General features: G+C 42.7%; 1 protein-coding gene across 1 annotated transcript in view; it reads right to left on the reverse strand.

The window, feature by feature from the left end:
* The window catches only part of LOC115365774 (metal transporter CNNM4), a 54874-nt gene that overhangs the window by 23903 nt on the left and 13666 nt on the right, over window positions 1-17305 (reverse strand). The window contains exons 2-4 of the mRNA XM_030060929.1: window positions 9896-10039; window positions 7666-7800; window positions 4397-4566 (exon numbers count right to left, since the gene is read on the reverse strand). Of these exons, the coding sequence (XP_029916789.1) occupies window positions 4397-4566; window positions 7666-7800; window positions 9896-10039 (449 nt within the window). The remainder of the gene's footprint in view (window positions 1-4396; window positions 4567-7665; window positions 7801-9895; window positions 10040-17305) is intronic.

Here is a 17305-nt window from a genome sequence, read left to right on the forward strand (position 1 = left end):
ATATATTTACTGCTTTAAATACATGTCTAACAGGATTTTAAACAAGACATTGTTTGACCTGAAATCAAACAAAGGCTATTGCAGAAAAAGGAAGATATTGGTCTCAATGATCGACACTCTCAACCTGCCTAGGTTCATCTGCTTTACTTTACTACGAGAGACTATTCACAACATCGGCGTCTACCAAGGTAAGATGGAAAATTCCCTCTCCGACCACAGGTTGCTATTATCGACTAGCACGGTGACGTTAAATGCCAACCCACCCACAGCCCTCCATCCCCACCCTCCCCCCACCCCCATCCCCAAAGGTCTCGGTGGATTATTCCACATGTGGGGTCTCTACACTCGCCTCAATATCCTGCCTCCCACGGAGAAGATTCCACACGGATGAGCGGGTGGCGGAGTCGCTGAAGCCGTTAATGATCCCCGGATTACTGGCCTGGGCTAATGACTGTTTGGGGACAATGACATAACCGACTTGTGGGAAATAAACAATGTGTGTGTGTGTGTATGTGAAAGAATGAAAGATAAGACAATGAGGAACCATTTCCCACCCTCTTGAGCACACAATGCAGCGGATATACAAAGACTTTTGCTGTTTTTTGTGCGTGTGAATGTACAAAGTGAAGTGGAGATTCTCTGTTTTAACTTTAAAAGTGTGTGTGTGTGGTATTAGTGTATTGACAGCTGACTGACAGCGGGCCAGCATGATCTCCTCCCCCCTTCCACAGTACTGTCTTATATAATGGGGATCAATAGTGAATAGCAGGCCCTGTGGGACGCAGTAACAACTCCCCCCCTCCTTCTTCTATATCTATCTCTGTCAGTCCAAGGTCACAGCTGTCTGAAACCTCATTTACCCTCCGCTCCACCGCTCTCCTCCTGTTTTCACTTTCCCTTGTCTCACACTCCCATCTCTGCTCTCCCTCCCTGGCATGTTGTGTGATCCTGCGACGGTGCCGGATGAGACACCTTTCCGTCAGCTGCGCCACTTTAATGGGTGCCAAAGTGGCGTTTTCACATCAATAAATCATGACCGCATTGATTCGGTGGGCATTAGTATACTTACCGTAAACAAACAAACGGGACCGTGGCCAAGGAGACTGGCAGCCTCCACCTGCCTCTTTGCTGCATTTTACCACCGAGCACAGGAGTCGAATTTCATGGGGAAATCTGCCACTCCTCCCATCGCAAGTGAAGCTAAATCTTTCAGTTTCTCGCGAGATAGTGGGAACAAGCGAAAGGCAGAAGGGAAAACAAAAACACCACATTCATGAAATAGAGGCTTTGATCATGATCTTATATTTGCCTACCGTACACTGAGGTATCAATTAATCTGTCACTGAATTAGATGTAATATATACTAGGGCTGGTACAATATGCTGATCTCCCGGTTTAATACTATCAAGATACTTTCCAATTTGTATTATTCGATATGTACTGCGAGTCGATGTTATGATTTATTGCAATCTTTGTTTTATGAATTATACTCTTTTTGTGAATGTTAAGTTTCATGAAGCTGTGATTATCCTAAAGGTCACAATAGGTCATTTTTACACAGTGACGTCAAGTTTCAAAAAATAGTCTGACTACAATGAAATGGCTGTTATGGGGGCTAACATCATCACACATGAGTCAAATGTGGCTCATTGAATCCACAAGAGTCTCAGCTTTCCAGTCAAAGCCAACTGATGCAGCTCCAAGACTGTTTAGGCCCCAGTCTGCACAAACACACCATTTTACAACAGGCTACAAGAACACATTGGGACTGCTTGTCTCATTGTGTTGTCTTGTCTTAATGTACTTAGAGTGCTTTTTAAAAAAAAAGTGTTAAAAGTGTTTTACAAATAAAGTTTATTATTATCATTATTTATTTATTCTTTAAATCTATAAAGGCTACACATAGCATTTCAACTGGAATAATTCAACGGATGCCACTGCCAATTTCACCAGTAAGGTTCATTTCTTCTTCATTTGTTTCCACTGCTTTCATGGCACATGGATTTAAATAATGTGCAAGATCCTTCAGTTGGTGCTTTTAACGACTTCAATTAGCCAGAAAAATACAGTGTCTCCCTCACAAGAACCAGCAGCTTTGGGCTTTCCTGAGCACTAAGTCCAAATTCCACAACATCTAATTTGCATAATAACTCCTCCCACCCATTAGCCTAAAAAAGGGCCCACACCCACCCTTATGGTTATACATATTTGTTTATTTGTTTACCTAGTGTAACCTTCATTCATTGTCTTTATTTGTCTTGAATGGAAAAGTTGCAATACGTTGTCATTATGACCTTGAAAAGTGCCATATGAAACAAGCTGAAGTTAAATCAGACACCGGAATGTGAAATGATTATCATCGCGGCACAGTAAAAAAACATGACGGCGTGCTCATGCGTGATCGCCAAACATATGGGTTTAAGCGCGTTATGTTCCCGGGGGTTTTAACCTCCTCTGCCCTGGCGAGACACCAAATCTGGCTCTCTAAAACCTCAAGGTGGCAGGCTAATCTCCTTGTGGAGTTGATTGGCTTTGGACCAGACTTGGCAGGCCGACTTCCAAACTGTTGATGTTGCTGTGACACACGCCGGCAAATATCTCAGCGTTTTTCAACCCGAGCGTTGTCTGCACACCAGCTTCAGGAGGAAATTCAGTGGTTTCAAAGGCTCTGAGTTGATTTCATGTCTCCATGGTTCTCACTCCAACTATCTCATGCTGTTCCACTGCACATTGGACTCTAACCTGCAGCTCCATGGAACTGCACAGCTACAGATAGCATTAGATTGTTTCTGTTTATCTCTTGATTATGACCCTGTCAGTATATTCTGAACAGATGTCACTGTGTGAGTTGTGAAAAAGTTCCTGCCCCAACGTCACCAAGAAAAATTCCTCTACATTTACTGTTCTTGGAAATTGACATTTTTTTTTTTTTTTTTTTTACCACTTGCCAAGTGCCAAATACAGGTGAATATTGTCATTGCCTGATAAATGAAACTGCCAAAATGCCAAAATCAATAAGTGTCATGGGACAGACTAGCTGGTGCCGTTTTTGAGATGACATGATTTGAACACCTAAGGTATTCGGTGTCTGATCAATGCCTGCCCTCAAAGTTTACAGGAATGACTTGAAATGTTTCCTTGAAATTTGAAATTATGTTGCATTTCATGATGAATATGAAACTTGATGACATTTTAAATTAACACACACTTGATAATATGCACTAGATGGCACCGAAAATGGGTAGGGTGAGATATTTCTGTGCACTTATTACTGTGGCTTTTTTGGGGTGGGAGGTTTTGGGGATTTTTGGGAGGTCAGATTATTGTTTACCTGTCCGTGGCACGTGAGCCACAGTGTTTATTTTAAACGCTCTGCACACCCCATACAAACACACAAGCTAAAAACCGATACATTTGGCTTTCTCGACAGTTCTGGGACCCCTGTAGGGTCGGTGCTGGATCCGCCTACTGCCACCTGTTACAGGCTGCGGCTTAAAGCTGCGTTTGACACCGAGACAGACCGCTCGGCACTAGCTAAGCCCCAGCAACACTTGGTGAGGGGGATGACTTGTGCAGCAAGACACATGAAGGCAAATAAAAGTGTGAGCTCTCTGTGAAGACGGAGGAGGGGATGGGGAGAAGACGAAGGTCAGAGAAGAAAAATGAAAGAAAACGAAAAGAAAGGGTGGTGGGGTGGTATGCTGCACGGCTGAACCAAAAATGTGACTGTGATGTTTAGAGGGATGTGTTCATGGTAATAAGTCAGGTGGATGATAAGTGCATGTACCTGGGTCTATTGCAGTGCAACTCCCAACAGGTTTAAACTCAGACAGAGAATAATATTTTGTCATTTCAACACGATTTCTGAGGCCACATCCACACCTACGGGGAAATCTGAGAGTGCAACTTTTTTCCTCTTTTTTTTTTTTTTTAAGATTTGGTATGTGGTACATGTACAACCTCATGAACCACCGGGGCACCCCCCTCTGCTTTGGCTTTCTGTCTACACCAACCTGCCAAAAACTGTCTCCAAAATGTGTCTTTAAGGAGACTCCAAGTGTTTTGGAGTGATTCTGTGTGTACCGCAGGCTTGTGGTGTAATGTGGCTGCAACACAAAAATGGCCTTTTCAAATTTACTCAGCTAAGGTCCCGACTGGCTAAAGCCTTTCAATGTTTAAAAAAAAAAAAAAACTTGCAAAACCAGTAACATAATCCCTGATGGGTCAAACAGGTTTCTTACACCGATTTCAAACCTTTATACTGATTTTGAACACGTTTTAGTTGCCATCATGGCCAAATCCAGGCCTGATTCTAAAGCCTGAAATGACAAGCAGCCGCACTCCCGGGTCGTGCCTCAGCCCCGGCTGACAGAAGCGCCCCCGGGTCATCACGTACCTGCAGGATGAGGACGAAGTAGTCGACGGCCTTGCCCCTCTGGTAGACGTAGTGATGGGGAGAGCGCTTGTCACCTTCGTTGAACTTGATCTCCTGGATCACGTCAGGGTGGCGCAGGATCCGCAGCAGCACCTTGTCTGAGATCTGAGACGGGCTGAACAAACTCACCTCTGGAAGAGAGCAGGCAGGAAGAAAAGAAGGTAATGAGGCTTTAACTTCTGATGTTATTTAGAAAGGGCAATAATTAGGATTTTTACTGCCTTGTAAACGGCCAGGAGGGCTTTCGCTGAGAGGCACGATTGTAAACTCGCTTTCTAGTCTGTACTATACTTCAGAATGAAAACTCCCCAACCACAGGAGCTTCAAGATATTCCCAATGTCCTCATACACCGACGCTCAACCCCACCTGCTTGCTTTTTCAACAGGTAAATTATGGCGGATGTTGCCACAAGTGGGCGCTGAGCATCGCAAGACATTTCAGGTACGGAGGCTAAAAAAGCCTAGTTCTCAATCCAATGAGTGACTGACAAAACAGTTTTATTAACACAGTATTTTGTCTGGTGACTTATGACGTCTTCATTACTTACTTACCTTAGTCATCTCTGTTGATACAATGTGCTATGCTATGATTGAGCCAGCTTTATCAACACTGTTGCAACCTTCAATGAAACAGCGTCCAACACAACACGGGGAAAAGGAACTAAAAACTACTGAAGAAATTCCCAACTCCCACACGTAACTAGGGCTGGGAAATACAGCGAAATATGCTATCATGACCAAATTTATCATATCAGTCTGTATCAATAATTATCTCAACATACACTACTCACAAAAAGTTAGGGATATTCGGCTTTCGGGTGAGATTTCAGGATGAACCTAAAATGCATTCTAACCTTTACAGGTGAACTTAATGTGACCTTCTGTAAACTTTTGAATGCACATGTCCAACTGTTCAATGTTTCAGTACTTTTTGCACAAGTTGCTGTTCTCTAACAAGGAGTTTAACGGCAAAATTCACATCAGGTGTTTGATGCTCCAGCTCATCGAGGTCGTATCATTAGGGAACGGCTGCTGGAGACTGGGGTACCTCAAATGGAGTGGCCTGCACTTTCTCAGACCTGAATCCCATAGAAAACCTATGGGATCAGCTGAGTCGCCGTGTAGAGGCTCGGAGCTCTGTACCCCAGAACCTCAATGTCCTGAGGGCCGCCCTTCAAGAAGAGTGGGATGCCATGCCTCAGCAGACAATAAGTCGACTTGTGAACAGCATGAGACGTCGTTGTCAAGCTGTAATTGATGCTCAAGGGCACATGACAAGTTATTGACACTGACATTTTTTGTTGTGGTATATCCACCACTGTTGTTGGCTTTTGTTTCAAGAAATTGTTTGAGATGAGGAAATCACCAGTGTATGCTTCTACTTAAATGCCCTACTTTCATGATATAATATCACTGTAGCGTGAACATTTTACATTTTCCATAAATTTCACCCAAAAGCCAAATATCCCTAACTTTTTGTGAGTAGTGTATATCAAATCATTTTTATGTCACATTAAAAGTCTGAAGACATCAGAGGGCTCATTATGCTAAGCCCCTTTAACAATACAGCGTGCACTTCCTGTGTGTGTTGTGACTTGTATCTAGGCAACTGGAACTTTCTCCATTTCCGCCACATGATTGGCTGTTTTTTTTTTTTGTGTGTAATTTGTGTACCTGTTGTCTGCTCTCGCCACATGATTGGCTAAATGTGTGTCAAACTTAGTGGATACTTATGTTGAAATTTAGAGACATTTCATTGAACATTTGTTGTGTTTAAATTGAGGACTAATATATTGCATTGGTTGTTATTGTTTTATCACCGAGTTCTAGGTGCAAACAAACACTTTCACCATCCTGACAAAGATGGAAAAAGACAGACTGGTCAAAAATCATAAATGTAGCACGAGGTGCATGTGTGCACTTGGCAGCTGTCCCGGGACACGTGCTGCAATAAGAGCCAAGCTGCACATCGCCCTCATCCCCGCCCAAACCCGAGACAAAACAACAGTCAGTCACCTGCAAACAGTGAAACGCTTTAGCAGTTTCAATGTACGCAACACATAGAGACAGGCGGGGCGCAGAGCATATGATTCATGCTGAAATTCATCATCTAACGAGCAAACAACGTTCTGCTTTTCATGCAAAGTCAACAAAGATCCCGTGGTGTGTGTGTGTGTGTGTGTGTGTGTGTGTCACATATTGACATGGGTAAAAAGCCATAAGCAATACGGTTGTTTTATTCCACTTTATAAATGTCCTAAGGCGGTAAACAGTCTTGTTTCTGCCAAAGTTAAAAGATAAGACAGCTAACTGGCGCCATTAAAGAGTTAAACGAGTTGTAAAAGATATTATAGAGCGCTCCTGTGGCCCATTTATAAAAATTCACTGGCTTCCCCTGACTTTATCCCAGAGGATTTATCAAATTTCCTGACTTTCTCTGACTGGAATACATCTCTCCAAGTGCACTGATACTCCGTAAACACCACAACCAGCAGGAACCCTGAGCGGAAATATGCAAAGAAAAAACCAGGAACGGATGGTGATCAGAGAACTGAAAAAGGAATAATAAAAAAAAAAAAAAAGAAGCCAAAGGAGTCTGTTACACTGAAAAGGAACATGTGTCCGACAAAACCCTGATGATTCCCTGCTTCTATGCGATGAATGGAAAGTGAAAGATGACACCAGCAGCATGAGAAATTAAAAAAAAAAAAAAAAAAAAAAAAAAAAAAAATAAAGGTAGGAGACATCAGCAGTTTGACTTGCAGGGACAGACACAGGCATGCTCCGGTGCCAGCCAGGTGCTACGTCATGCTGGCCGAGGCCGGTGCAGCTAACGCCTGCTCACCACACAGACAGCAACCGTCCACACGCTCAAGTGATTTGTGGCGCTGACGGGGCATTACGTCCCGCTGGCCCAGCTCCAACAGCATCGAGTGCAAGAGGGGCAAGTGCAGGCACACAGCTTGGATCCTAAATAGGTTTACTGAGTAAATATACAAATAGAAAGTGTATCAGTGCGTGTATAGACTCGCCGTGCTCGGCAGATTCCAGGCGAACAGCGGCAAGCGTTTCCTAATCCTGAAGAGAGTAACTGAGTGGCTACATCATCAAAGACATGCTTGGGTGGAAACTCATTTCTAACAAAGTGCCATGGTTAGAAATGTGGTTTTGTGGCAGCATGTGGTGTGAGTGTGTGTGTGTATGATTGTACACATCCGATCATTTCCCACCTGTAGCCAGGAAGCGATGGGCGGCCAGCAGCAGCTGTGGAGAGATCTTGACTTTAGATTCGCTCTCGTGTTTGAAGGCAGAGAAGTCCCTCTTGTTCTTATTGGGTGCCACCCTTTTCCTGGTGCGGTTGTCAGCTGTGGACGTGCAGAGACACACACACACACACACACACACACACACACAAAGACACAAAGACACACACAAAAACCCAACAGTGTTACGAAATGATCAGCTCTGTTCCTCATTTCTGATTAACTGAGTCACGTTCAAAGACGCTGCACCGTAACCGTTACACACACACACACGTGATGGCATAACCGCTCATGGTGAGCTGGTTTGTCAGTTTACAGCGGGAGAGAGAGCCGCCACAGCCGATCACACTTCCAGATTTCGCGAAGCCGCACAACTTTGATATTTACGACACATCCGACACAACGCTGCAGCCCCGACAAGCCCGGACAGGACGGCCTGCCTGCCACGCCGAATCAGCAAGTAAAAACATAACTGCACGGCCGTTTGTAAAGCTGTCTCTACACCTGGGAAGGGTTGCGGTTACCATAGCAACGACACAGGCTGGTTGTGGCATTACCCACGCGGTGTGGCTAGCGCGAGCAAACAAGCGTCGGCCAGTGAAAAACATTGTTTACTTACTCAGGAAATAAGTTTATGACTCAGTGTTGTTTACAGTTTGACCGAGTCCCTAAATATCACACAACACATATCAACACAGCTCATATCTCTTTTTCTTAGGTTAGCCCTTATTCACATCTCATATCTCTTTCTCTTTTTCTTAGGTTAGCCCTTATTCACATCTCATATCTCTTTCTCTTTTTCTTAGGTTAGCCCTTATTGTATATTTTTAGTTTTTAGCCTTTATAGTCTTTATTGTATATATTTAGCTTTTATTTTTATTTTATTTAACTTTATTATATGTTTCTACTGTTGCTGCTGGAACAACAGAATTTCCCTGGTTGGGATCAATAAAGTATATCTATCTATCTATCTATCTATCTATCTATCTATCTATCTATCTATCTATCAACACACACACACACACACACACACACCAGGACTCTACATACAGACGGCTCCGCATTCAGAGATACGGCTGTTGTTTTGTTGGCTGCAATTTTTCAACGATAGTGCAATTTCTTTTTTAACTCTATGCATCTCTGACATAACTTTTAATTTTAATATCATTAAGGAGTGACCAGTTTGTTTAGCTGCTGTTGAAGAGCTAGACTGTTTCTCAGAAGATTAACAATTATTTACAGTGTTAACACTTATCTAACGGTGTTTGGGACGCCAAATCATCACGGGCAAATGCTAAAAAAAATTTTTAACCTCATGGAAATAAATAAAAAACAAACGACAGCAACATTTTGTAAAGTAATGAATACCTAATTTTTTTTAATTTTGAAGAATCAACATGTTAAGTCACTCGTTTCTGCAAAGTAATCTGATTGATGTAACTTGTTTCATATGCCGAGTTCACACCACACAAATGCAGCTCTGGTTTTTGGAGATCGTCGACAAAAGCCCCAGATTAGAGGCAAACCAGCTTTTGCTCGGCGTTCACACGTCGCTGCGCTCGATCGCAGTGTGTGAACTGTTCAAAGACGCGATCCGAGAGACTCGCCGATGCATCGCAGACGCCCGAGAGATATCAAGCTGGTTAAATATCTGGACCTGGGAGTCTGAATCCCGTAGTGAGAAAAGTACTGTGACTTTTTGCACTAAAAATTCAACTTCTCATGAGGAATGCTGGGGCTTCATCTGCCTGTGATGCTAACCGGCGCTACGAGGAGCCGAGTTAATGTGAAACACCGAAGCGTCGCTCCTAATGAGCTATCTGCTGTTGAGATCACACCACCGACATTCAGCAAAATTAAGTTTTAACAATTTTATGAATGTCGGTTCGGTTATGTCGAAACTTAACCAGCATATAGCGTTGCAAACATTCGACATCAAAGTAAAGTTACTTTTGTGCTTAACGCTCCCTAGTGGCTGGCTGAAGAACTGCACTTTCCCGCACTGGCTTCGTTTTAAACCTGATGAACCGTCTGCTTTAGCTCTCACAGAGATAAAACAACAGCAAATTTGATCTGCTGAACTATTCTCCAAGTGTTATCTGTGCTGGAAACGAGGCGACCAAGCGGCCGCTCAGTGCACACACACACACACACACACACACCGCGGCTGTAACTATAACAAACAAACCCGACTCACTGTAAAGGTCCGACTCATCCAGGATCTCTGACTTTATAATTTCTTCGATCACGTCCTCCAGGGTGACCAGACCCAGCACCTCGTAGAACGGGTCTCCCTCGCCCTCGTTGTTCACCTTCTGGACGATGGCCAGGTGGGATTTTCCTGCAGGGACAGAGAGAAGGAAGAGCCGCACATTCAGTCGACCCATCAACGCATTTAAGTCACACACACGGCAAATACAGGTGCAGCTTTATGGATTGTGATGGATTTTATGAGCACGATCTGATGATTTGAGAAGAAAAATTTTCTTTCAACATCTGGGCTACTGTCTCCTACAGCAAACATAATAAATTAAATACTTAAATGATGCAGATATGGGAATATTCTCAGATTATAAATAGTTCAATGTAAACCCATGATGTACGGTTAAGTGTGATTATTTGTGCAGCCATAAGGGTCATTCCAGGTCATTTCAACAAATGGCCCACGCACTTGGGTCTCAAAAATTCTGAAAAATTCACCAGTTGTTCCTTATTTATCCAACAGGCACACTGTAAAATTTTAGTTTGGCAAATACAAAGTTGTTTTCTGAAGGCCCAAAACTGGTCCACCACGAAACCCGTGTAATTTTTTTTCCATTTTTGAGGGGCTGGCATGCCTACCAGTTATGATGTATGACAGATGTTTTTGTATATTCTGAAGAGCAGGTGGAGGTGTATTATCGTACCAAATTTCAGTTTCCCATGTGGTGTAGTTCCTGAGATACTGACACCTGAAAATGGAGGAAAAATCGTCCGTATCTCAAAAAGTATCCATCCGAGCAAACTAAAATTTTACAATGTGCCTAAGGAACAACTGGTGAATTTTTTCAGAATTTTTTGAGACCCAAGTGCGTGGGATGTCCTGAAAATTTGGTGAAATGACATGGAATGACCCATAAATAATAATGGCACCAATATATCATGTCATTAGATTATGTATGCTGGATGCTGTTCTGTGTCACTACCAGAAGTGAAATAATGACCTGATTCAATAAACACGATGAAAATCAATGATAATTTTCATAATAAATTCACCTTTTTGGTCACTTATCACTACAACGGTAAAGTTTCTCTTATTTATTTATTTTTTTTAATGTACTGGGTGTTTCTGCCTGAAAAAAGGAAGCAATCTCCGTACATCATTTTGGGCTCTGCTGACCTCCCATGAGCATTTGTGATTATTTTTCATACTTTATAGACTAAATGACTTATCAGGGTGAAAAAAAAATACAGATTAACCAACGATGAAGACCCTTATTAGCTGCAGCCCTCGTCACTATCAGATCCATGTGAGTCTCTGGGTTTTTTTTTGTTGTTTGCAGGTTGTTCATGTGATCTTCGGCTAAATAATCAGAATCAGAATCACCGGCGTGTTTCAAAAGGTTTGTTGTCGATGTATCTGTGGTCACACACACACACAACGCCGCAGTGTGCAGTCAAACATCACATCACCCCCTCCCATCAGCCCCTCCCTCGGCCCGCACTGCAAATAGCACGTTAATGTGTACAAGTCGGTACAGTTAGGGCCGGGCCTGGACTTTGGCCATGTGCATTACTGTACCAAACACACACACAGGCACACACACACACACACACACAACACACACACACAAGTTTGCCACTCTCTCACAGAGTTGGCAAACAGCCTCACTCGCCCCTGAGCATCGGAGGCTGAATTATTAATGTCAGCGCCGGAGCGAGGCACTCTGAGGCCGAGTGGGGGATCGACCCCCGGCGGCAGAGGATAACACTCTCACCTCCGCCATGACACACACACACACACACACACACACACACACACACATATGCACTGTACACAAAAACTAGTATGAACTGAAGGCATGTGTGAGCTTTGTTACACACTCACATGAAGCCAAAAGACATGTATACTCTAATTCTCCCTTTCTCACACACACACACACACACACACACACACACACACACACACACACACACACAGGTACGCCAACACAAGACCATTAAGCGATTAAATTTGCACAGCAGGATGGATGACAGACAACAAGGGAGACAATTTGATCTCTCAATATTAAACATTTGTTTGCCTGACCCGTGTCAGCATTTGACTGATATGGGATTTTGGGTTTTTTTTCCGATATGGATTCGAGTTTTGTTTGTTTTTTTGTCTCTTTTTTTTTTTTTTACTTACGCTGCAGCGAGCTGATATTTTCTGCTGATCACCGTCATCTTTAAAAATTAAAATACTGTTCAAACCACCAGAGTGCATCTCATTTTAATGGAATGTTTGAATAAATAAAATGAAGACAGAGATGAGGGCAAATCCAAAATAAAAACTATGAAAGATTAAAAATCGTTAACAACATGAAAGGAATAAACTCTTATGTCTGAGAAGGAAGACATGGCCACACGGATGGCTGAAGTAAAAAAAAAAAAAAGGCAGATATCAACCTACAATATCAATGAACCGATACAGGAGGAACAACCTTCACTGCTGTTGAAACAGCATGGGAAAAATATCTACTGTCTACACACACACACAGACCATTTGTGCACTGTAACTTTTAACTTCCTGTTCTATCTTATTCTCCTTTTAGCTTCTTTTTATTAATTGTTTTTTGTATGTTTTCTTGTGTTGCTTTTATATTGTTTTAATGCCTTTATGCTCTATGTAAAGCACTTTGAATTGCCTTGTCGCTGAAATGTGCTAATACAAATAAACTTGACTTGCCTTGCCTTGCCTTGTAATGAGAATAAAATGAGCAATAAGAGAGGTAATAAAGGCCCGGTGTCAATTAGCTGTGCAGTCTTTGTTTCCAAAACGAGAGAGCAGCAGATCGATGGGCTCATGTGCCCAGCCACTAAAAGAAGACCACAACATGAAAGTGTTTTGGTTTTTCTTCTTCCTCTTTTTTTTCCCTGGACTGTGTCCTTGATGCCAGCCTGCAGGCCGTGGCGAAGCGGCGCTGCTGGCAAGAAGCCACAGACACATTCAACACATTCCCCGCTCTGACCTTGCTCGCTTTCACAACAAGAATAGAGCGGAGAGAGAGAGAGAGAGAGAGAGAGTTTGAGGAATTTATTTCCCCCCTCGACCGGCTTCACTTGAAGGAGTCTGTGATGTCATGGCTGCCGGGAGCGGAGCAGGAGGAGGGGTGATGTATATTTAGTCTGGACTCCCAGGTCTCTAGAGGGAGCAGCAGGGCCGGACATTCATCGCCGGCTCCTGGCCCAGACACAAGACGATAAACTGAGCTCCCATACGGCTCCGAACACATGAAATCAACACGGCGCGGCGCGACTTCACACCAAACGGCAGCCAGCAGTCGCTGAATTTTGAGGAATTCGATATCCAGAAATCACACAATCACAAACACTGCCTTCACATCCTATCCTGATTCAGTTGATCTGAAATCAAGATGATTAAGGCGACTGATTGGTGGAGAGCTTCTCAGCAGAAAACGCTTGATAACGAGACATTCTGGCTCCAGATGCCAGCGTTTCATCGGCTCGGAGTCTGAAGACACGCCCAGGAGACGACGCCTCTGCTTTGTTCTTCTGCCCGGGCAAAGAAACTATTTCGCTTAATTAGTGTTAGCGAGGGCTGAGCAACAGATCAGTGATTCAAAATTATGTTTTAAATAAACACACAAAAAAATAGCTGAATGGTACAATCGAGATTTTGGTGACCTAACGTTACAAAAGCCACCGAGCATGCTGTCAGTCATCTGCACAAACTCTCACAGGGTCAGGCCCGGTGAGGTTCGCAGCTGCTGGTAGTGATGGTAAGAGAGAAAAAAAAGAAAAATCTAAAAATTATAAATCATAAAAAGTTTGGGGGAAAAGAAAAATCAAGGTTTTATTTTTCGGCCTTATCGCCCAGCCTGAGTGTTAGCTAACGATAGAAATGGATGAAAATGTTGACTCGACTCGGCTTAAGTCGGAAACCAAAGCAAGAATGCAATGGCTACAGGCTGCAATTTTTTTTTTTTATTTATTATGATGTTTAAGATGACCGAGAGAAATCTATAGTCTTTGGAAGTTTGTCCTCTCGTGTCAGTCGGGGGAAAGTCACTAGTTGTTGTTGTGATTTTGACGGAGGGGAGTAACGGAGTGAACTGACTCATGATGTCCAACGCCGAGCCTCCAAGGACTTTTATTAACTGAGTGTTAATCAGTCCTCACTAGATCATCGCAGCAATAAAACCTGAGGAATTATGCAATGGAAAAGGCTGCATGTGTGTGTGTGTGTGTGTGTGTGTGTGTGTGTGTGTGGTTGACCTCTCCCTCAGCTCCCTGTGGAGCTGACTCAATATTTCAGAGGAAGTGGGACCCCTGGGGACAAACCCACCACCAGTCACTGGAGAGTCACTTGAGAGACTATTGACTCCTTTGGATTACACACACATACATGCACACACACACACACACACACACACACACAGACTCACAAAGAGCACAAGGACGTTCAGCAGAGTACAGACTGCTTCATGCATTCAGGATATGACCGGTGTCAGCTGAGCCTCCAGTTAAAAAAAAAACAAAAAAAAAACAGCCCTCTCCTGTCCTGTATGTGTGTGTGTGTGTGTGTGTGTGTGTGTGTGTGTGTATGTGTGTGTGTGTGTGTGGCTGCTGTTTTGCGGGCACAATGGGTGTGTTTGTCACGAAGCACGCCGTTAGGTGACCGAGTCAGCGCAGCACGTTGGCTGGCCTCAAGCTCACACAGAAATACACACAGCTGTCACTTCTGAACTGACGACTTGACGTGACAAGAGAATTTTTTTTTTATCATTTTTTTCTAAAATCCAGCCGTCCACAGTCCGTCCGTCACACACACACACACACAGCGAGCTGATGGTGATGGCTTTCTACATCAGGAAAAGACTCAGACAGGCTAAATCAGCTTTTAAATCACTGCTGAGAACTCACTTCTGTAAGCTCGCTTTTTTACGGAATAATCCTTTAGTAATTGTTGTCGACCTCCATGATTAGAGGGCATGAAGTTTTTAAAGACTCTTGAACTGATATTTGGAATTTAACAATCAACATATATCATGATATAACTCAAAAATACTCAAAAAATCTGTTAAATGTTCCTCCTATTAAATGGAATGGCATTAGATCTAACTCCATTTTTCAAATTGCCTTATTTTGTCGGTTTTTAAATAAAAATGTGAAGGCTGTTATGACCAGGTTAGACAACAAAAATCAGCAGATCATCACAGTATAAGTGCACTGAAAGACTTTCTTTATGTTCATGGGCAAAACTGTATACATTTTTTAGATTAAGTGATTGTTAGTTTAACTTGGTAAATGAAACTTCAAAAAAAAAAAAAAAAAAAAAAGATTAATGAAACCAAAAAATCTGCAGCCTGAGTTGAGAATTCTGCTTTTGAAGATTTTTTTTCGTCTTCCTCTTCTTCTTCGTCTTATTTTTAGTAGCGTTCAGTTTATTATTAGGCCATTATTAGACCAGCTGCCTGCTCCGGTGGTTTTTGGTGAACCGAATTTAGCGACTTCAATGCAAAACACATCAGCCTGTGAGAAGAAGGACGGGGCAACGCAGGTAGACACCGGAACAGAGGCCTGTCGTTTAACCTCTTAAGACCCGAGCTCTTGTTTGATATGCATATGATTCTATTTTGGCTTATTGGACCCTGATAAGTATAAAAACTATGCATCGTCTTTTCACATGGTGTAGTTTTAGAGAAAAATGATGTCCAAATATGTGGACACTGGTTCTCAATTTCCTTAAAACACAATAAAGTCGCCGTTGTGTAATAGAGTGCAAAGGTCTTTATTTCCACCCTGAACATTGCAGTTTTTGTCCTGACTGCTTTGTCTTGCATTAATAACACATACAAACATATTTTTGAACGTGTTTTGAATGTCACAGTGCAAAAAAAACAAAATGAAGTAACATTTTTGCCCCCTTTGGACAGTCACAGCTACAGTAAGGCATCATGTGCTTGTAACAAAATATAAAACAAGTAGTGGTAGGTAGTGTAAGGGTCCACATACGCGGCCAGGCGGCCCCAGGTAAGCAGAATTAACTACGACAGTAATATAACCCAAAATGTGATGTCCACATATGTGTACGCCAGGTCCTAAGAGGTTAAATCGGGGCCTCTGCTCTCTCTGCAGACACACGAGCGGAGCTGCTCTGCTCTCTGGGTTTTGTCTTTGAAGCTAATCGTCACCGGCACTCACTTCCAACTTCACAGGCGAGTCACAGTTCACCCACTTCCAGAGTTTTGTGCACGACAGACGAGCTTCACGCGACGGGCCCCCGCGGAGAGACCTTCTCCTAAAGCGTGAGATGGAAGAAGTATCGTTTTGCCAAAACAGGAACCGAGAAACACGCCGACCTTTGTGACAGAGGCTGAACCTCAGCGAGCCGCCGGGCCTAACTTCTCTTTCTCCGTCCGTCCCCTCCCGCGGCACGCCGGAGGACACAAACGACCTGATGAGCACCGACTCGTTTCCTCACTTCCCCTCCGTCCAGCTGAAGGTGCTGACGCCAGAAATCAGACACTGTAAAACCTTCAGCATCGTTCCTGTTCCACGACTGAAACCGTGAACTTCTGTGACCCACAGAAAACGGAACATGATGTTTTGCTCCTTGACCACAACTGTAAAGTCTTTTTTTTTTTTTTAACCCTCCTATTATGTTTGGGGTCAATTTGACCACAGCCAATGTTTAACGTCTCAAAATAAATGATTAACATCATTTTTTTTTTTTGGCTCCATATTTAATGAGTGTTCCTAATGTAATGGGAACTACTGGGTAAACATGAAATTGACATGATGATATGTTTTCAATGTCCTGTACACACTTTGTAACGCATTGGTTATAAATAACAAAAATCGTTGAGAACGTACAGATAATCCAAGGCAACTCTTCTTGTGCATAAAAAGCCTTTACTCAAAGTGGCTTACATGATAAACAGCTCCAACATGTTTCAGCCAGAGCATGGCCTTCATCAGGGAAAAAAATCGTTACTTAGAAATAATATAAAGCCATTAAAACACCAAAAATTAATATTTCTTTCCAATTTTAGATCAATCAGTGAGATTTTATGGTGATTTGAATATTTTTCCATTGTCGCATAATAGGAATACTGGATGTATGAGTGAGGGTGGGGTGGAGTTATGTTTTATTTAAAGGACTATTTAGGTAATCAACGAAGAAACATAAAGTACTTGAAACATAAACTTTGATAACAATTTTAGTTATAATAATTTTGTGGAGGTTTAAACTGCAGGGGTCAAATTGACTCCAAACATTAAAGATGTTCAAAAATGTGAACATAACAGGAGGGTTAAAAGTTTATCATTCACAATGTGATCACAACGGAAATTAAACTGTTACATTTGGTGGATGAGCATCAATTACCTGCTTTGACTCTAG

Source organism: Myripristis murdjan, chromosome 9 (genome assembly GCF_902150065.1).
Source record: "Myripristis murdjan chromosome 9, fMyrMur1.1, whole genome shotgun sequence".
In the NCBI taxonomy this organism is placed as follows: domain Eukaryota; kingdom Metazoa; phylum Chordata; class Actinopteri; order Holocentriformes; family Holocentridae; genus Myripristis; species Myripristis murdjan.